Source organism: Diuraphis noxia, unplaced genomic scaffold, assembly GCF_037042655.1.
Source record: "Diuraphis noxia isolate RWA-SAM2 unplaced genomic scaffold, SU_Dnox_SAM2 contig0003, whole genome shotgun sequence".
In the NCBI taxonomy this organism is placed as follows: domain Eukaryota; kingdom Metazoa; phylum Arthropoda; class Insecta; order Hemiptera; family Aphididae; genus Diuraphis; species Diuraphis noxia.
The window spans coordinates 72,515,687-72,539,244 of NW_028301713.1; the positions used below are offsets into that span (position 1 = coordinate 72,515,687).

Here is a 23,558-nt window from a genome sequence, read left to right on the forward strand (position 1 = left end):
TTTAGTGCATATTTTAGCATATTTGGACATTTTTTGGATTAAGGGGCATATTTTTGATTATAAGAGCATATTTTAAGCTTTTAGTGCATATTTTGATGGTTTGTCGAAAACCAAGCGCTTTGGTGAATATTTTTCATGAACTAAGGTTAACAATTGTTATACACTCATAATTCATAAAGATAAACGTTATCTTGAAATAATAATAATGGTCAGTAGGTATTTATTATGTCTATTTTTGTATTTTACGAATAGTAGGTACGTGGTATAAACACGATAGTATCAAGTGTCTACAGTCAGTGGGTAGATTAGATTCGCATTAGTTCTAGAACATTTACCGCGTGTGTATTAAAGTTTCGTGTTTTGGATGACCAACAATTAGACGCAAACTTGGTTTGTATTACAGCGAACTTTGGAATTATATCTAAATCGATTACCCAGCTTGAAAAACGTGGATTAAAACTAGTCGATTCAATTAACATTTTAAACAAAATTATAGACGATATGAACATAATTGATACACAATCGAAGAGCATAAAATCAGTAGTGGAAAAACTTAAAAAAGTAATAGAAAAAAACAAAGGTTTCAATACGCTTCGTATAATTTCAAATATTTTAAATGGCACTGAGGAAAACATTGATGAATTAGGAGATTTGAATGCTAGTGAAATGGTTTACTTCAAATATGCACCGATCACGTCAGACACGTCAGTGGACGTCGAACGAAGTTTTTCGCAATATAAGAACCTGCTGACGGATAAAAGACGTTCTCTGCTATTTGAAAATATCAAAGAAATGTTAATAATTCAGTGCAATTCTAATTTAGGTAAGGTAAATATTTGAGAATAATTCATCAATTATTTTAAAATACCTTTTTTGTTTTATTAGGTGCAGAATAATAATTAAAAAGAACATTCATCAAATCATTCATCAATCATTCCAAACAGATTCCAAATCAATTTAATAAATAATAATATAAATCTAGTTAAAACTTATATAGAATAATAATAAAATTAATTTTTTTAAGGGCATATTTAACCGCATATTTTTAATTTTTTGATGCATAAGTGCATATTTTTAAATGCATATTTGATGATTTTTTAGTGCATGAAAGTCCATGCTATATTTATCACAAAAAAAAATGTCCACCGGCAATTCAAATTACATTTTTATGAACATTTGAATTTCAAATATTGACAAAAATTCGTCAAAACCATGAATATTTGCAAATTATTTTGTAGTTCAAAATTCATAATATTGTTTGTATTTATACCTAAGGTTATAAAATTTAACACCAAGTTTTTCATAAGTTTTGCTTCAAATAGCTATAGAGAAAATTTGAAGCGTCATTATAGGAAAAATGTTTTGAGCGTTTGAGTTTTAAATTTTTATGAAATCGCGTAATGATTATGAATTATGATAACTATACTAATTGATTAACCGTGCCTTATGCAAAATGCGTCTTAATTGAAAAATAAAATATTTGTTTCAAAATAGAATATATGACAATATTTAAATATAATATATCCTAGACTGACAAATCATCTCCGTTCAGAATCGTTTTTCGTATACAATGATACCTATCATTGCATTCAAATTTAATCCCATCCATTACAGTAACCTACAGTACAGCAGAGCGACATCCACGACTTACCCGCTTTTTTTTTTTGTGTCTGTCATCTCGTTTTGGGGCAGTAAAAGTGATTTTTGACTTCAATACCTTATTCGATCAGAAAGTGAATCTAGTTGGTACTTTGGTGGTAAAAAGTAAAAAATTCTTATATATTTTTCTAAATAATCGGGATAAACAAACTAAAAATTAAGGGAAAACGGGAAATTTTACGCACAATCAGTTTTCGACAAAATCGATTTTTATTATTAATGTAACTTTAAAACAAATGACTATTGATACATGAAATTTTCACCGAATATTTTTATAATTAAATTCTATCCGCCATGAAATTTTCAAAAATTTTTGACTTATGTTATACTATTCATACCTAGGTATATGCAATTTTCGATCATTATTAGTTTTTTAAAATTAATATCGATAAACATTTATTTTTTGGGTAGAAAATATTGAAGATTTAATACAAGGCTCTTAATATATTGTTACAATAGCAGTTGAAAAATAAAAGACTAATTCATAGTCACGATTTTTTTTTTACAAGCATTAAAATTTTGAATTTTGACATAATACGTAATAATCACAAAAATTCGCAAATTGTTTTAAGCTAGAAATTCATAAAAAAAATTATTTTTAAATCTAAGATTTGAAAATTTAATACAAGATTCCTTACAAATTTGTCAATCTTTATCACAAAAAAAATGTCCACCGGAAATTCAATTTAAATTTTTATTAGCATTTGAATTTAAAATATTGACAAAAATTCGTCAAAACCATGAATATTTGCAAATTATTTTGTAGTTCAAAATTCATAATATTGTTTGTATTTATATCTAAGGTTATAAAATTGAACTCCAAGTTTTCCACAAGTTTTGCTTCAAATAGCTATAGAGGAGATTTGAAGCGTCATTATAGGAAAAATGTTTTGAGCGTTTGAGTTTTAAATTTTTATGAAATCGCGTAATGATTACGATTTATGCTCAAACCAGGTATTCATATCTATGATAATATAAGGTATTATGAATTATGATAACTATACTAATTGATTAACCGTGCCTTATGCAAAATGCGTCTTAATTGAAAAATAAAATATTTGTTTCAAAATAGAATATATGACAATATTTAAATATAATATATCCTAGACTGACAAATCATCTCCGTTCAGAATCGTTTTTCGTATACAATGATACCTATCATTGCATTCAAATTTAATCCCATCCATTACAGTAACCTACAGTACAGCAGAGCGACATCCACACTACCGACTTACCCGCTTTATTTTTAAATTTTTAAATTTGATATAGTGAAGTGATGAAATGGTAAGAATTCTGAAAACAGAATTGAATTTGACAAGTCTATTTGTAATCGCCTTTCTCACATTCTGAGTTTTTATTTATACTTCTTCAAAACTTAAAATATGACAATATTTTGATTACGTTTTTTTATAAGGTTTAATGGTTTTAGAAATTTAGGAGACAATATCAAATATAAAGAATAGTCGTTCTCAGACAGTCTTGAGTTCTTGACGACAAATTTAAATTTATTTTTAGAATTCTTATCGTTTCATTAGATTAACCGATAATTTTGGCAAAGAACATAATATTATCTAAAATCCGATATCGCATGAATTAGGCAAAAACAAAAAATCATAATGCCGAATCCCTTTAGTACAAAGTTCAAAGTCGTCTCGTGGGTTTTTAATGAAGTAGTGCACATCCAAAAAAAAAAAAAAAACCAATAACATATTATAAATATGTTACCAGAAATGTTGACAATTTAGGAAATGATGACAATTCCTAATAGCGGAAGGAAATGATATTATTGCCTAGGAATCGTCATCATTTCCGTTATTTATTAGACAATTTTATTGTCACATTAATGTTATCACTAGGGATCGGATGTTAATGAAATTGAATATTTTCTATTTATCCAATTTAATGCTAACCTAGGTACAAATTTAATTCATGTTTTACTGAATCAAATAATACAATTTTTATTTTGCATATTTTTGTGTTTTTATTGGCTAAAAATGCATATTTTATAATTTTTAGTGTATATTTTGATTGCATACTTCGTTATTTTGTAGATCATAAATGCATTAATATTACAGTAGTTTGAAGTGCATAAACATCCGGCCCCAGTTATCTCGTATTGGTTTCTTACACGAAAGCATTTGTGATTATGATGTTGAAGGTCATGTGGACCCGCCTTACAATGTAAATATTATAACCATTGATTAAGTAATAAGTAATCAATGTTATAACGATAACTATTAACTAACTCGCAATGGTGAGATGCTAAAAACCATTATACTGCCACTACTGTCAATATTGTCCGTGTTCTATAAATATCAGGTGGGTAATGACTGATATCGATAAAATGGTTGGTTGGAAAATGGCATGGCTATCGCATAATATGTTTATCGTACCATGCATTTACGTGTTTAATTAAAAGTGTCCCTATCTGTCCAGGTTAGGCTACTCTAAATAGTGTTTCAGGGGCATAAGGATGTGACATCAGATGTCAATATAAGACAAAATGTAAGACAAACAGCCAACAGGACAGGTGTGCTTGCAGATCTGCATTTAGAATTTGCAATTCTAAATGTTACAGAGGTTTGTCATGTGAAAACAAAAAGGATTACACAAATTAAAGTGATTAAAATAAATATAGTTGACAAAACTTGATTTTTTATTGATTATTGATCATTGATTATTTGTTAGACCCTAACAAGGGCCGCCAACCTTTTCAAACAAGTGAGCTACATTTGAAATTTTTAGCCCCAGGTGATCGACATCTAGGAGAATTTAGGTCTTTAGGAAGAGATTTGTTTTATGAGCAAAAAAAAAAAAGGTCTAAGCTCCAAAGAATAAATATTTGTTGTTTCTTCATGATGATAATAATAATAATAATAATAATTTAATATATTGATAATACACAAGGAATGGTAAAAAAATTACATTATCCGATCATTTATTACGCGATCGACCGATAGTGGTAAAATTAATTTTTATAACGATTGACCTATATTCCTAAAAAGATCGACCAGTCGATCGCGATCGACTGGTTGGCGACCCCTGTGTTAGGGTAATAACAGGGTAATTAATAATTATGACAAATTAAATTAAAATACCTAAAAAAATATATACCTATGGCATCTTTGTCTAATATCGTTAGGAAATGATAACATGGACAAGGCATTGATATAATTTCTTTCAGTTATTAGGAATTGACATAATTTCCTAGGAACTGTCAACATTTCCGATAACATATATGTATATTTATAAATTGTATTAAATAGTTTTTTAAAAATTTTGGCTATTTACTTTAATTACCTTTTATTTTGTTTTAAATGTATGATAAAGATCGAGTAACATTATCAGCTGATAATCGGAATATAATATACAAATTCGAGTAAAAAAAGCGGGTAAGTCGTGGATGTCGCTCTGCTGTACTGTAGGTTACTGTAATGGATGGGATTAAATTTGAATGCAATGATAGGTATCATTGTATACGAAAAACGATTCTGAACGGAGATGATTTGTCAGTCTAGGATATAATATTAGATTTAAATATTGTCATATATTCTATTTTGAAACAAATATTTTATTTTTCAATTAAGACGCATTTTGCATATGGCATGGATAATCAATTAGTGTAGTTATCATAATTCATAATACCTTATATACACGAATACCTGGTCTGAGGATAAATCGTTATCATTACGCGATTTCATAAAAATTTAAAACTCAAACGCTCAAAACATTTTTCCTATAATGACGCTTCAAATCTCCTCTATAGCTATTTGAAGCAAAACTTGTGGAAAACTTGGAGTTCAATTTTATGACCTTAGATATAAATACAAACAATATTATGAATTTTGAACTACAAAATAATTTGCAAATATTCATGGTTTTGACAAATTTTTGTCAATATTTGAAATTCAAATGCTAATAAAAATTTAATTTGAATTTCCGGTGGACATTTTTTTTGTGATTAAAGATTAACAAATTTGAAAGGAATCTTGTATTAAATTTTCAAATCTTAAATTTAAAAAGAAAAGCTTATAATAATTTCTAGCTTATAATAATTTGCGAATTTTCGTGATTTTTACGTATGTTGTCAAAATTAAAATTTGAATACATGTAAAAAAAAAATTGTGGCTATACATTTATTTTATTTTTCAACTGCTATTGTAAAACTATATTATGAGCCTTGTATTAAATTCTCAAATCTGAGAATTAAAAAGAAAAACTTTTATGAATTTCGATCTAAGATAATTTGAAAATTGCCGTAATTTTTACGTATTTATAAGTCAATATTTGAACTTCAAATGCTAATAAAAAAAAATCGTGCCTATGTATTCTTATAATTTTTAATCACTTAAACTTATCAGGAACTTTGTATTAAATTTTCAAGTATTTTGATAGGGCCAAAAAATTTTTATCGACATTTCAAAAAAAAATTTTCAGACAAATTGAAAATTTCAGTCGTCTATAAATATCTCAAAAAAAGTCAAAATATTTTGAAAATTAAATCATGTAAAGAAAATGCCAATCTAAATAACTGATAAAATTTTCAAGTATCTGCGACTTATAATTTTTGAATAATAACAAATATTTAAAATCGTTTGAGGATAAATCGTTATCGTTACGCTATTTCGTAAAAATTTAAAATTCAAACGCACTTAAAATTTTTCCTATAATAACGCTTCGAGTTTTCTCTGTAGCTACTTGAAGGAAAACTTATGGAAAACTTAGTGTTGTATTTTTAATCCTTAGTTATAAACGTAAGTAATTTTATGATTTTTCAACTTCAAAATTACTTGCAAATTTTCGCGTTTTCGACAGATTTCGTAAAATTTTGAACTGATAAGGCTTATTAAAAAAAAATTGTGACTTACGATTTTTAATTTTTTTTAGCTACGATAAGAACAACTCAAAAGGAACCTTGTATTACATTTTCAAGTTTTTTTGGTCGTCCAACATTTTTTTACTGGCACTTCAAAAAAAATTGAAAATTTCAGTTGTCTATATATAACTCAAAAAAAGTCAAAAAATTTTGAAAATTAAACTGTATATAGATAACACTAACATAAAAATTTGGTGAAAATATCAAGTATTTACAGTGATAAGTTTTTGAATTACAACCATATAAAAAAATCGATTTGGTCGAAAACTGGTTTTGCGTAAAAATTCCCGTTTTTCTGTCATTTTTTTTTTTGTTTTTCTCGATTGATTTTTTTGAAAATTGTTGGAAAATGTTTACTTTTGACCTCTATAATGCACCAAGGATCTTCAATTTTACATCGGAAACCATCCCCAAAGTTTGAAATCGAAGCATTATTTCGACTAGTTATGCTGTACACAGACACAAAAAAAAAAAAAAAACACACACATCATTGTAATATCAATACATTCATCACTTCGTTCAGAATCTAATTAACTTACTATAATGCGAAAATAATTCGCTGAAAACAAGTTATTTAATTTGTGCACTGTGCACAAAACGAATGTGTTATCATTTCCTGTATAACGACGGTTACGTGTTTTGATTTTTATACTGTACAAAATATGTGCACAGCGAATAGCGATGAATGCTCTACTGCGTCACTATTTAATACACATCCGAACACCGATACCGTTTCGTCGCAGACAAGCACCCGGCATCCCGGTTGTTTGGTCTTCGTGCCAATAGTCAATACACGAGCCGCTATGGTTACAGTGGTTACACCCATAGTTCATACCAGGCACGCCCGGAGGGGGGGCAGGTGGTGCAAGTGCAAATTTGGATTTTTCAAATAAATAATAAAATATAAAAATTCCTTCTCTGTAAATTTTTAATTTATGCCCATGATTATTCCCAATATAGTAATACTTATTAGCTATTCTGGCATCTGGCTTTTCTGAGATATCACCGTCTGCCGCATTTTAGTACTGAGTACAGTCACGTCTAACCACGCGTCTATTAATACATTTATTTTGGTCATTAATAATATTATTATGAATTTCGGTATCTGACATCTATTCTGTGGTACACTATTATTTATATATGTATTTTTTATTCGGTATAATATTATTGTTGAAAAATAAATTGTCATTATATTTTTAGCACATTACGTCGTTTAAAGACATGGCTGAGAAGCAGAATGGGCAATGAGAGATTAAGTAGTTTAGGTCTGATTAATATTCATCGACAAAGGTACGAAAATAAAGAATTTTTTGAACAGCAATTAGAAAGTATTATTGAAAAGTTTGGATTGAGTTCTAGGCGGTTAGCATTGCTTTTCAATGATTAATAGGTATTGAGTATTGACTATTGTATATTATTGTTTACATTAATTTTTATATTTTATTAGAAGTAATAAATAAAATGAGTTATGTTTTAAATATATTTTGTTATACCCATTATTGATGATAAATAATATATGCCATGTAATGAGTTTTAGGGGGGGGGGGCTTCGCCCCCCACATCTTATATTGATATTAAAAATATTTGCACCTAGTGAGCTACATCTCTGCGGGCGTGCCTGGTTCATACTGTTACATTATCAGTTTAAAAATAATACAAATACATAGGCACGGTTTTATTTTATGAGCATTTAAAGTTCAAATGTTAAAAAAATTTATCAAATTGTAAATTTACAAATTATATTGCAGTTAACAATTATTCAAATGTTTATAAGATTTTAAATTTTAATGGTTAAGGATTGAAAATTTAAAATAAAGTTTTCCAAGTGTATTTCGTATTGTAACCCAAAAATCTAATATTTTGTTTTAATTTAAAAATATTATTCATGGGTACTTGAACCTTTTTAAAAGTATAATATTTTATTGTATAGACGCTATGATATTTTCAAATGGAATATTTTCGGAAAAAAATTAATTTAACCTACTGTGTTACCAATGTTAAGGAGTTCGAATAGGGCAATTTTTAAATCACATACATTAGGTCTTGTTAATGTTTGTGTAGTACCAAAGTGATAATTATTCATTATAACTTATAATAATAGAATGAGTAACTGTATGTAAAAAAAAAATATCAGCGTTCCCGCGCGGTAAACAATTTATGCTCGTTTGTAAAATGCTTTTTATCCATCCTACCGATCGGATATCAACCTGATAATGCGATAAAATTTTATAAAACTGAAACTAGAGTACACAAATAATCGGAACGTATTTTTACAACTTGTAGAATTGTACAAATCCACCTTCTTTAGACTAATCTATCGAAAACGATGTTACCCATATAACAGAATTCATAACAAACCAGTGGCGGTTCTACGGTGGGGGGTGGATCGCCCCCCCCCCCGGAATTGGTCAAGGACCGCCACTGTAACAAACGCGGCCAATACATTAGTAGGTAAATCAAAAGCCACAACAAAAAGTTCAAAAGTCCCTGGTAGAACCTCAAAATAAAGATATATATCCAAAACAAGAACAGCTCTATAAAAATATTTCAAAAACCATCAATACTGATGAACACATAAGACTCAAACAGCTACACGCAACAAATCGTTTTTTAGTTAAAAAAAAAACAAATTAAACTCATGGCAGAAATTCATCTTATCTATAGGATCCAAAAGTGACCCCACTTCGGTCTGTAACAAAACAGTACCCTACGGAGTCTCATCAAAGAAAAACACCCATATCTTAAACGACAACACGTTATATATCAATCCAGTTGAAGTTGCCAATTTTCTCGAAAAATTTTTCTTCACTAATAACTCCGACAATAACTATGATGAATCATTCCTAAATACGAACAGTATAAATAGAAATAGACAGTCATGCACTTTCTACATTGAATTTACTCAATTTTTACGGCCAAAGTTCTCGCTTATATCGCATTCCCTTAATATCATAAAACTAAATCAAAGTAAAAAAGCTATCATACTCATCGATTCCTTAAGCGATCTTATTAACATGGAAAACTCCATCAGCCCAATAACTCATCCAGAAAAATTTAAAATCAAATATCTTCTTTCAGACAAAATTCAAAAAATATCCTCTTAATCTGGATAACAAGTCAAGTCGGAATTCAGGGAAAGAATTGGCCGATATCTACTTCAAACAAGCCATTTCGTTTCCTGACTCGCTCTAAATTCGTTTACACACATACCAAAATTAAAAAAAAAATAATCAACCCTTAATTCTAAACCAATGACAAGGCATGTGAGCAACACTACGTACTAAACTGAACGAAATCAAAAACATTATCCATACTTGGCCAACCTTTTCATTACCCAAATGACAGAAAGTTGTCTTAAATCGACTACGCACAGGCTGCTCCATATACATAACGTGGCTCACTCACAAACACTTAATCACCAGATCGGAGCTTTCAGTGATTTCAAATATCATAAATCAACTAAATAGTATACTTACATGCAATATTTCAGGATCTTCTACAAAAATGGCTGAGGGGATCCTGACGCTTTGAAAAATAACATGATAGGTGATTAGGACTAATCACCCGTAAATAAATATGTTCAACTCTAGTTTCATTGACGATAAAAACTCTACGAAGTTAAATTTTATCATGGGCAACAGTCCAATATTCACGAATAATGCATTGGAAATGTACGAAGATATCAACTCGGGAGATGGATCCAATGAGAGAAAAAATTAACAGTTACAGGATTAGAGGAATATGATGTGGTGATGATTAAATTACAGTGGCGCCATCTGTCCAGCAAAATATAAACTAAATAATAATATATTAATAATTACTAAAGCTAATATTTTTTTGTAATCAATGGCAACCATTTAAAAACAACCTCTCCAAATACCTTAATTGGTCCAGCCGTTCACGCCTGATGAGGAAACATGGTAAACATGGATAAAAGATATATATTGTAATATAATCTCCCTGTGGAAGAGAATCAAAATACTTCCACAATTCCTCAACCAACCGTAAGAGGTGACTTATGAGTTTGCGTCAGGTTGACAGCCGATGTTAAATTTATGTCAAACAGGATGAAGAGTTCTTATCGAAACATATAGGTGATTTGTCCCATCCCAGATGAGCGTTGGGGAGACAAGTGAGAGGAAATATCGTAGGTGGAAGAGGCCTGGATGTTGAAGTGTGGTAGCTGTTTCACCAGTTATGTGTTCAGGTCTACCCAACACGGATAATGTCAACGGTGTAGATACATCGTCATTACGCTCTAGGTTAAATCTGAATCCATGTATGTCGTAAGAGAGGTAGGTATAAAGTGAGATAGGCACATAGAATTTTGGAACGTTAACAGAGAGAAGTGTTGAAGAGGAGGAAAGTTAATATTTGTCGTGTTCAGAAATGTAAGAGGAAAGGAGAGAAAACAAAAGAAATAGGAGAAGAGTATAAGATAATATATTCAGATAATACTATACTAGTATTAAAAGTGATGTTGGAGTAATATTGGTCGAGGAGATGAAAATTGAGGTAGTCTGCCTTCTGCGTAGGAAGGGAAAGTGATGAATAATTATTGCGGTAAAGTTGGTATCCTCACAAGGTATTAAACGTAATAAGTCCGTAGGCACCAATAGCCTGAATAAAGTGAAAAAGAAGAGTTTTGGAGAGAGATGGATGAAGTTGTGCAAGGAATACCAGGATATGAAGATGCTGTGACTGATGGTAATATGAAATATGAATGGACACGTAAATAGTAGGTAAAGTATGAAAGAATGCATGGAGGGCATGATTTTGGCGAGAAGCATAAGACGGGAGAAAAAGTTTTGGATTTTGCATCATCATATGATATTTGGAAAAGGATAGCGACTTTTGTTTAAGAATATAGCAAAAGAGCTTGTTGGTGAAACTAAAAGTAGTTTGCCAGAAAACAAGGAAACATGGTGGTGGGATAAGGATATTCAGAGAGTAGTAGCAAGTAAGAAAAAGAGATGAGAGAAAAGAATAAAAAGCTATTAATGGTGTTTATAGATTTAGAAATGACGTATGACAGAGTGCCAAGTTTTAAAGAGGGCATTTATGAGAAAAGGTATCTCAAAAATGTACATAGATTTGATTCAGTTATGTACGAAGGATCGAGTACTAGTGTCAGAGGTCAGCTCTAAGGCCCTACTTGTTCTCTAGCTGTGGTGATGAAGTTACAAGGCGAGATACCATTGTGTATGTTGTTTACTGATGATATAGTTTTGGTAGGAGAGAATCTAGAAAATTTTAATAATAGGTTAGCCCTTGAAGAAAAAGAATTGTGGATTAGTAGAAATAAAACAGAGCATATAGAGTATGAATTTGGAGGAAGAGACCAAGAAGTTGAAAGGATGATAAGAAAACAATGACAATATATGGTGATGTGATAAGTGAAGTCGATAGCTTTAAATATTTAGGATCGTTTGTAAATAAGGACGGGGACTTTGGCATGGATGTAATACATTGGATTAAGTGCAGGTGGGTGAAATGAGGATAATCGTCGAGCGTGTTATGTGATAAGAGAACGTTGACGCCCGTTTTAATTCCATGCAGTTGCACCTTACACGGTTATTGTTTCTTACAACATGTAGGAGATAGGACTTCTACTTCTTCTAGCGATTAACTCTTTTCTTAAAAATGATTTCTCTGAAGGTTGATTAACCAATATCGTTCAGCGGTTAAATATTATATTTATGACCTTTAAATTCTCATATGTAATTTTACCATAAACATAATATTATATATTGGTACCTACCTATCTATTATATTTATATGTCCATGAATTTTAAAATTATAATAGTACCTTTTGTATTTAAAAATATGAAACCTATTATAATATCTACTAAATTGTTCAATTGATTAGAAACTAATTTTCAGCTATAATAGTTACGAAATAAATAATTAACCTTGAAGTAATAGTAGTAATATTGATGAAGAGTATGCTCATCAATCTTTCTATTATTGGGCTATCTATATAAACTATTGGTACCGCGAAAAAATAACCACGGAAAAAATAACCCCGGAAATTTAGACCCCGAAAAAAACCCCCGAAAAAATAACCACGCGAAAAAATAACCACGGAAAAAATAAACCCATAATATAAGTTTATAATGAGAATTTTTTATTTGTATATTATTGACATTGTTTTACAAATTTATACTTTACTACCAAATTATTATATTATATAAATTGACAAATTGTATTGTATTCCACGTTTATAATGAGAATTTTTTATTTATATATTATTGACATTGTTTTACAAATTTATACTTTATTACTTACAAATCATTTTTATTATAGGGTTATTTTTTCCGTGGTTATTTTTCGGGGGTTTTTTTTTCGGGGTTATTTTTTCCGGGGTTATTTATTAGGCAAATCATAAACTATTATATACATTTTTCAGTCATAGTTCATAGACCATTGCTGGAGGTAATTGGTATTGGTTTAAATTTAAACTGTATGCCTAACTATAGATCAAACAATTTTAAAAAAATTACTCAACATTTATTTTTACTTAGATACTGAATTTAGACTATTAAACATATATTTTATTAGAAAAGTACTTAGTTCATATATCTAGGTATATATATATTTTAATAACATACTGGGTTCCAGATTCAGATAACCTAGTTTATAGGTCTATGGATTGAGTCCATAATTATAAAAAATATATTAAATTGGTATGCAAAATGATGTTATTAATTAGAAAAAACATTCTAGCACTAGGTAGTTACAAAAAATATATATATTTATTTTATACAAATTATACCAATTTAATTTAACGAACTATTGTTTTAGATAAGAGTAAAATGTAAAAACTTTTACAATGCTAAATGAAAATCTCGATTTTATAATAGTTATTACATGCATAATCAGTCAAAATATATTAAATATTAAACAATTTGACTTAATAAAAAAATGTATTACCTTAATTTTACACAGTTAAAATAAATATCTAATTAAATTCTTATATCAAACAATATCTTTGATTATAATAAGAGTTTTATGTATTGACTAGATAGACGTAATTTATGATAAGTATGAACACAAGAAGAATAAAACATACTGTGTTATACCTATTCTTATATTAATTATATTAGTGTATTTACTACAATATCAAATTAATTGAATACAAATAATTTCAGTTGGTTTTAAAGAGCTACTCTAATTGCTAATAACTTTTAACCTAGCGTGTAAAAATTAGTAGAAAGATAACTAGAGGTAATGCGTTCAAAATATTTCTTGTTACCTTTAAAATTGAACACAAGTTATATGTAAATGTGACATATTGCATAGTTACTGGTATACTGCTAATACAAATAATAAAGTATTGATATTTTAATTGAACAGTATATAAAAATAATGTTCTAAATTTGAACATTTAAGTTGAAATGATTTTTTTAGATCTATATAATTCAAAGTAATACAGATAATAGAATATTATAATAGAATACCAAAGAGTAAAACAAAGGAAAAAAAAGAGAAAGTTGATTTTCCCCAAAGAAGCTGTTTCGAGAGTACCTCTTCAGTTTACTGAATAGGTAACTGTAATATGGTTGTTTTAAATTTGTGTTCAATAATAAATCATGATTTAGGTCTTAGATAAAATATAGAATGTATTTTATTAATAACTAGGCAGCCATATATTTCATACTATAGATCTATACATATAATCTATTTTAAAAATATTTAGAATTTTAAATTTAATACAGTTTCATGGAACATTTAGAAGTAGCTTCAGGATTATAATCAAATTAATTCTTTGTGTATTAAATTATAATTGAAATAATTTTTATATCAAAAAATGTTATTTTTTAATAGCATTTTGGCCACACCCCAAATAAAGTACACCATATCCATTAAGTATTGCTGATAATTGATCTGAAATTAAATACAAGGTAATTATACATCATATTTTTCACTTAATAAATACACTATACAGTATATGCAATAAAAAATATTTGGGTTACCTTAAGTAAAATTTTTACTTTGGTACCTCTGATCAAATTCTAGTACTTAAAATTTAATATATTATAAAGTAAAGGAATGGGCAAACTTCTGAAATTATAATAAAATAAAATATTATCTTAAATAAAAAGAGTAACAATTACTATGTGTATATAAAGCATATATTGTATAAGTATTTAATAAACATAATAATATTATAAGCCAAATTTTATTTTACACTTATTGGCTCTCAAATAAAAATGGTTTGCCCATTTCTCATACAATGTATTAATATCACAATAGATCAATATAATCACCAGGATGGATCATTGCTGATTTTATTTCATCTTCATAAGTTTCTACAGTTTTCATTAAACTTTCTTCCAAAGTATTTATATAGATACTATTAATTGTCCATGTATCATCTTGGTGTATAATAGTTGTAAATGAATTACAGTGAAAATATTTTTGACAGTTATGATTTATATGACTTAATATTACACCAATAAATTTGACATATGATCTTAAACAATAATAGGGGAACCAACGTCTAAAAATAATAATGTACATTATTTAATATCAAAAGAAAATAGTTGAATAAAATAAAATACCTGACTGAACGTTGTATATCATAACAAGTTACATTCTCTGTAGGAGAGTTTTTTATAGTTAAATATATTAAATGAATCCAATGTAATGGTGGACACACCTAAAATGTGCATGCAATAAATATTTATAATTATAATTATGTATAAAATAATATACAATAAACACTAAATAATAATAAAAAACAATAAACTAGGTAGGTATATTATGTGTTTATATAATACTTATAGAAGGATTATTTAAAAAAATGACTTTTGGTAGCTAGTAACACAGATTTTATTAGATAATAGATACATGGATAATATGAGAAAAATTCAAAAAATAAATAACATATTATACATTTTAAGATTTTAAGATTTAACTAATAAAATTGTTTATCCATATAACAACGCACAAAGATCACTGATCCTTTTTTCAAGTTTTAAATTGTGAGCAGGCACAGATTAAGATCTATAGTGAACAAAGGCTATGAAAAATTAAATACTTTTATTTTGCAAATAAACTATGATATAAATAACATAATAAAATCCAAGCTGCACTTCAGATTAGGCCATTTAAATAGTAGTTATATTTAAGGTGCAACTGATGGTATGGAGCCAAAATAGTATTTATGATACTTATTTTTATTACCTAATAAATACAATATGATAAACTATAAAATTGTTAATTTAACATATAGTAAAATATAAATTCATCATCGGGGTTAAGAACTTTGAAAGTTTGAACCTCAAGTACAAGCACCCCTGAATGGGACTCAGAATTTGGCTCTTGGGGCGACTTCTCAATCATACCCTTGAGCCTACCCAGTGGCACCAAAATATAAACTATGACAATTGTTTTAGGTAAGAAAGTCGCCTTTGTCATTCTAAATATTTTATGATAATATTATTAGACATTATAGTTAATTTTGAACTAGAAGTGGATATCATTACATAAAAACTATTCTTAGCGTTTTATGTTTGGTAGGGTAAGTTTAAGAAATAGGTGAATGTAAAACATTAACGTAGAGGTGTCTAATGTCATAGGTAAAATTTTGGAACTCAGCACCACTAAGCCCATGGTATACCATTGCTTAGACTAGTTACTATACTATACTACAGAACAGTAGTTATAAATAATACCTATGTATAAGTAAATATGTTTATATTTTATAATTACATTGTTTGTAGGTGTATCTGTTTTTGTTAAATCAGCATTATTAAATGAAGGACATGCTTTTATCACTAACAGTGAATTGCTTAAATGTAATGATGAGCTCAATAAATAATTTTGCAAATTATTATCACATAAATCTTTTCTTGCTTTTATATTCATTGAAGCATTTGGTAATAATTCTTCATGTGTACAATTGTTCTCAACAATATGCGTCATACATGATTGATCACTTAAATTAACTTGAAATTCTGTGCCTAGAAAAAGGATTTAAGTTTTTAAATTTATATTTTGTATAAAAGTTGGAATTATTTGCATTATTTTACATTGTTTTCTACAGTTAATTAAATTATTTTAATTAATTATATTACTTGAATCATTTGAGACATTTGACAAATCATGATTATTTATATTATTTGATTCGTTACACATTTTTTCTTCATTAAACGGAAACAAACCATTTGTGCAATTCTTATTTTTGTACTGGAATTTAGAAATTATAAACAATAACTATGATAGGTAATCTAAAACATTACATTATTTAATAAAATCTTACCTCATTTAATAAGTATTTTTCAAATTCTTTTTTTAATATATGAGAAAGAAGCATATCTTTAGTATCATCCTCTTCATCACTTGAACTTTCACCTATACACCAATCTGGTATAGAATCACATTCATCATGATTATCTGTTATTATTTCAGTATGATTTGAATATTCATTTTCATCAGGCCATCGGCATTTTTTTTTATCAACATCATAAAAGTAATTGTGTTCATGCATCACATTATAACTATTCCTTGTACTTAGTTTAATATTTTTGGTTATTTCACGAGATTTTTCTTGAGGTCTTTTTCTTTTTGTCATAATTTTTTCTTTTAGAATAATTTTTATTCTATATTAATTTACATATTTTGATTTTAAATCATTATTTATATATTATAGCTTTTACAAATCTTATTTTTTTATAAGTTACAAGATAAAAATATAGTTAAATTTTTTTTTTTACCTGTTAACTAATTTATACGCTGATATAAACCATAATAGTTATTCTATCGCAATACAATATCTACATAAACACACTATATTCATATTCAAATTGAATTGTTTATTATTTCTTTATATACGTAGATTTAACATTTTAGATTCTTCAAAAATACTTTACTGAAAAAAAAAAATTATGAACGATTAAATAAAAATGAATATAAATAATATAACTTATATAAATCAATTTTAATACTATCTTAATATTTCTGATATAGGCACCATAATTCTAATAACAAAAAAAATTTAATTTGATTTATCATATTATCGGATATTGGATTTTATTATAAGGTATAACACCTGGTTCGTATATTATTATAATATTGGTATTAGTTTTAAACTGTGAAATATAAATTTATAGGCATAAATTATCATCATAGTATATAAAATGTGATGCAAGTGTTTAAATTGAATTGGATAAATAAAAACTTAATCATTTTTTATAATAAAAAAAATATAAACTAGGTGCCTACTATTTAATATTATGTGAGATACATGTAGTTTACTGTACTGTCCTCCTGACGTACATTATAGGAAACTTGGGTTCAAACATTCAACAAAACTAATTTTGTTTTGTTGGCTTTAATATAAAAATGAATGGACCAAAATATAATCAAAGATAAAGGTAAGAATATTATATTTGTTAACATTTGTGGGTTTTCATGATATTTTTAACTTTTAATCAAATTTTTAATAAGTGTACTTTTGTAAAACATAAAAAGTAAAACTCACATTAACTATAAATTCAAATCATGTTCTAACCTTCCTTAGAATTTTAGAAAAGTCAATCAAACAAACAAAATCGATACTGCTGAACGCAATTTTTCTATGGTGATGTTCTAGGCAATAAATCAAGGCAATAAAAAAAAAAAAATTAAAACAAGCACTACTGTTCAAGAAAGTTTTAAATGCTACCATATTGGGCATAAACTGTGGTTAGCACAAAGGTGTTTTTATAATAAAAATAGTTAGATACTTAGATAAATCAACTAACTTCATCTAAAATTAAAAATTGTTTGCAGATGAATAGTGAAAATTTCAAAGTATGGAAAAAACCAGGTATATAAACTGTATGATTTAAAACATAAATTATAACAAATAAATAAAATATGAATAATTTAGTTAATTGTTAGATCTGGGTTCTAATAGTATTTTTCTAAATGTTAAATCAATTATAAGTATATTTATAAATTATAATTTGTATCCTATCATGTACTCAGTTACATATTATTGTGTAACGACAGATATAGAGGATGTATAATTTCTATTTCTGAATTAGTGATTATACTGCTTGTAGTTATTTCTACATTATATGTGTAATTATAATATGTATAAATTGGGTAAATAAAATAAATATCTGTAATATAATAAAATTTGTACTGGACAAAATAAATAATTTAATATCATTGTGATAAAAATACTTATGGTTTAGTTTTTAAGCTTAGGTTTACCCTGTTTTTTTTCCAAGGACTTGAATACTTATTTTATTAACTGGTTCCATGTTAAAAATTGAACAAAAGTAATGATACAATTAATAATTAATTAAATGTTATATGGAGAAAAAATGTATTTAATAATATAAATAAATAATTTAAGTAAAACTCTTTTACAAAATTAATTGAAATAGAAATTAATTTTATTACAAATATGAAAACGGTTAATTGATTTATTTATTTTTATAAATCAACAGATATAATACCCTTTTGGTAAATACAGGGTGTTTCTTTTAAGGAGGTACACTAATTATCTCGAAAAGTATTTACTTTTTCCAAAATATTTTTTTACATGGCTTCAAGTTGTTAAAAAACAAACGTTTTTATTTAAAAAATTATTTTAAAATATTTTTTATCGGTATAATTTTTTAAGTTTTTTACTTTTAATGACAACATAGAGTTTTAATTTCATATTCCAAAGTAGAATATTTTTCTAAGTATTTTGGTTCATAAAAATCAAATTTATGGCAAGTAGTTTTTGAGTTATAAGTATTTAAAGTTTAGATTGGTAGAGTGGAGTAGTATGGTTACCCCGCAAAATGTTTGTCCACTATTCCGCTTGTCTAAACTTTAAATACATATAACTCATAAACTACTCGTCCTAAATTCGATTTTTATGAAACAAAATACTAAGAAAAATATTCTGCTTTGGAATATGAAATTAAAACTCTATGTTGTCATTCAAAAAAGTAAAAAACTTAAAAATGATAAGGATAAAAAATATTTAAAAATATAATTTTTTAATAAAAACGTTGGTTTTTTAACAACTTGAAACCATGTAAAAAAATATTTTGAAATAAATAAATAATTTTCGAGATAATTAATGTACCCACTTAAAATAATCACCTGCATAATGAATATAACACATAATAATGAATTAAAAATTAAACATAATATCGTCTGATTCCACACTGTGATTATAATGTACAGAAATAATATCGAAAATAAATATACATATATAATAATAATAATGATATTTAATTGTATTTGTTTGATAATTAGATAATAGAAGAATGGATAAGCCATGTTAATACACACAACACAAGAAGACACGGCCTTTAATGGGGAAGAGAGTAAGTCTCTCACTCCCACAAGAGGAAGTTTGTTATGTTATGTTCCAAAAAAAATTTGAAATTATGATGATGTCATCTATCTATTGCCTCTTGTAACCTCAAATAATTTACGAATTAATTTCCGTGTAATAAGGTTACATAGCCTATTCATGCTTCTATTATCTATGGGTTGACAAATAAGTTTAATTAGTTATTTAAATCAGTTATTAAAAAATAAAATTGAATTAATTATTCAATTATTTCAACAAAATACGATTGGTAATATTATAGTAAATGGGTTACACCGAAAAACATCTATACATTTATACAGTGTGTACAAGGAAACTTTTTATAAACACAAATAAATTGTATAATTGTGATGTTATCATTACAGACTAGAATAAAGAAACCACGAACTAAGATTGAATAGACTGAAAAGTGGAAATAAAAAGCCTAATCACCGGATCACTTAAGGTTATAATCAAAATTACACGCGGGGAAATGTATGCTGCAAGTGCGAATCTAGCGCTATCTATATTCATTTTATAAGCTAGTTGATGAGTATAGGTAGCGCTAGATTCTTACTTGCGTGCATTTCTCCCTGCATAGATCTACTCAAAAGCTTAAGCTGCCCGGCTCCTATCACTCGTCCGCTAGTTCGTTTCCAGTCTATTCTACGACAGTAGATAGTATGATTGCCTATCGACCCATGATTCCCATACATAAAAAGTATCTACTGAAATGAATCTCTATAATCAATATTAAATAGCTGAAAAGTGCATGTAAGTGCAAATCTTGCGCTATTTGTATTCATTTTATAAACTAGGAGATGAATATTAGTAGCGCTAGATTCGCCTTTGCAAGCATTTATTCTTACATGCACCTAATAATAGCCTAAATCGACCTATAATTTCCATACTTGAAAAGTATCTTCGAAATAAATCGTTATAAACAGCTGGAAATTGCCACAATAGCGATTATATGTCATATATCGACTATCACGCGATTACAGTTTATATTTAAATAATAACTGCATTTATAGTCACTTTAACATTTGAGTACTAGTAGGTAATTTACAGCTATTTACAGCAATTTACTTCGGAGACACTATTCAAGATTTCTTGGACAACGCATGTTTTTAATCGTGATTCATTTTATCTAGGTAGGTACGTGAAGGAAACCAAACTCCGCTTCTGATAACGTCTTGAATGAGTCACACAATTCAACGGCCACAGGCTGTGCTGCAGTCGCTATGTTGCTACTTTAACCCATGTAGTATAATGATTATTCATTTCCTTACGTTTTTTAGGAAAATATATATGCATTTTTTTGAACCCTGGTCCTTTTTAAATTATATAGCTTGTACGACTACTCATTTATACTTGTACATACATATATATTTCATTAAAATTCTTAAGAAACAAGGATGTGACAGCATAAATGTATGGTGCATCGAATAGCATCAAGCTCAATCTTACTGTGTACACAGATATATATTATAGTCTGTTCAAAATGAGATAAGTACAGGTGCTTCGTACTGCGCACGGACGTGGTTTTGTTCCGCGACACAGCTTGAGATGATCTGCGCGCCGCCGGCGAAAACCAGTCACCACCGTGTACCAATCTCATTTTTAACAGAGTATTGGTATGAAATAACTAAATACAGTGTAAAAAAAGGACTGTTTATGAAATGACTATACACATAATATGTACTTTATGTAAAAATGCGTAATGTACAAACAATAAAATTTGAATTTAAATGGAGTTATGGTTAAAAATAATGCATGTACATACAATCCGAAAAGTTAAAACATAATTATACTACAAAGCTACTTTAGCGATTGCAGCGCAGCCTGTGGCCGTTTATTTGTGCGGTTCATTACGGGACGTTTGCGATGATCGCGAATAGATAGCACAGCTAGTAGCTCATGTTCTTGGAACGAAAAGTTATATTCCTCGTGGCTACATTCATGCACCGATATGGGTAGTGATCTTTAACGTATAAGAGAGAAAGTGGTCTCTCACTAGCAAAAGAAGTCGTTTGTTATCTTATGTATGTTAATGAGTAATGTAATCTTAAATAATAGTTCATTTAAAGCCCGTGTGATAAAGTCGAGTCCTTCCACCGAGATGGATAATATATAATACATTATCCATCTTAGTGGGTCCTCTATAGCATATCAATTCTTATATTATCCATGAGACGGTCGTGTGAGTTTGGTCTCCTTATTCCATACATAGATAATAAAAGAATGAATAGGCCATCAGGCCTTATCGCACAGACATGAATAATGAGGTTACAAAGGTTTTTATCAGTATAAAAATATCAAAATTGCTATAAAATAAATGATAATACCCCTTAATGAAGTGAGAGCACTATATAAAAAGCAATCTGTCTCTCATCCACATTCCGGCCCGTAAACCCCTATGTTAATATAGGAATGGCCTATCCATTCTTTTATTATCTATGATTCCATATAATCTTCAAGGATGTTAAAATAATATCATACTACCAACATAACTAATTACGATAATAATGAGATAATAGAGGATCTATGATAATATTATGTTGAACAAAGAAGTACAATCGGAAATCACTACGATAATAAGTCGAGTCATGGTAAAATTATTCCTAATATGCATAAATTATTTATATAATTTGAACAATGAACCAACGGTATATAATTCAAATTAAATTTTATTGAAAATAAACAAAAAAATTTCAAATTTTTGCCTTTTTCAATATTACTGTGTTTATCTGATCAGATAATTATTAACAAATATCAAGAATTCTGAATTTTAGCGCATAAGTTCAAAGTACCTATGGGTAAATATGAGAAGGAAGAGAACTTAGATTATCTACAAAATGTTAAAAATAACAATAATAATGTAATATTAAAAAATACCTTACCTTATCAATACCTACACTAATTTATTAGATCAAAAATATTACGTCACATAAAATCTATTTTGAATTGTTGACAGCTAACATCACATATCAATGTCTTTATTCATAATTAAAAAACAACAATTTTTTACTTGATTCAATTGATAATTTTTAAAACATCAAAAATTCATTTGAAAGCTTTTTAGTAGAAACTCATGGAGTTGTGAACCACACATGCAATGATAATAATATGATACTATGATAGTCTTATCTAGTCGTGACGTATTTCATTTAATATAGTTGTTACCAACGTAACAAACAATTATGTAAGGATATAGTATAATTTAATAACACAACTTTGTATACCCAATTGATCAATTATACAGCCATTTGAAAAACAAAATATAATTAAATGTGATGCATTTTAGAAAATATTTTAAGCACTAATAATTAAAATACTATTCTACTAACGTAGAAAGATATCAATTTGATTTAATTTATACTTATTTATTTTTCATGCTATTTTCATGGTCTCAATATCCATTTTGAGTAAAAATTACTGACATTTATGTTATTGTTGACTGTCAAATCAAAGTAATTTCTTACAAAATGAAATACGAATACCATAGTATTCGACAGACAACAACAGTACGTCATATTATATTTTATGCTTTAATCTACATTTTTGTAATTCATATAGCTTAACTTTACAACCTCTTTGGAATTATTTTCTTTTCTTTTAGCATATTAACTTCAAATCTGAACTTTTAAAATCATAATCGTAGATGTAATGTATGTACTGTATGAAATAAAATGTATATGTATTATGCATATA

The 23,558-nt window shown here is 27.7% G+C and overlaps 1 protein-coding gene across 1 annotated transcript; it reads right to left on the reverse strand.

Moving 5' to 3' along the window:
* Positions 1 to 14,160: 14,160 nt before the first annotated feature.
* Positions 14,161 to 22,962, reverse strand: LOC107171620 (uncharacterized). The gene is made up of 8 exons (XM_015521868.2): positions 22,748 to 22,962; positions 17,257 to 17,411; positions 16,803 to 17,142; positions 16,618 to 16,729; positions 16,253 to 16,503; positions 15,100 to 15,197; positions 14,806 to 15,038; positions 14,161 to 14,422 (listed from the first exon to the last, which is right to left on the reverse strand). The coding sequence occupies exons 3-8, from the start codon at positions 17,112 to 17,114 to the stop codon at positions 14,349 to 14,351; spliced, it is 1,080 nt and encodes a 359-aa protein (XP_015377354.2). The 5' UTR covers positions 17,115 to 17,142; positions 17,257 to 17,411; positions 22,748 to 22,962; the 3' UTR covers positions 14,161 to 14,348.
* Between the last annotated feature and the right edge of the window lie 596 nt (positions 22,963 to 23,558).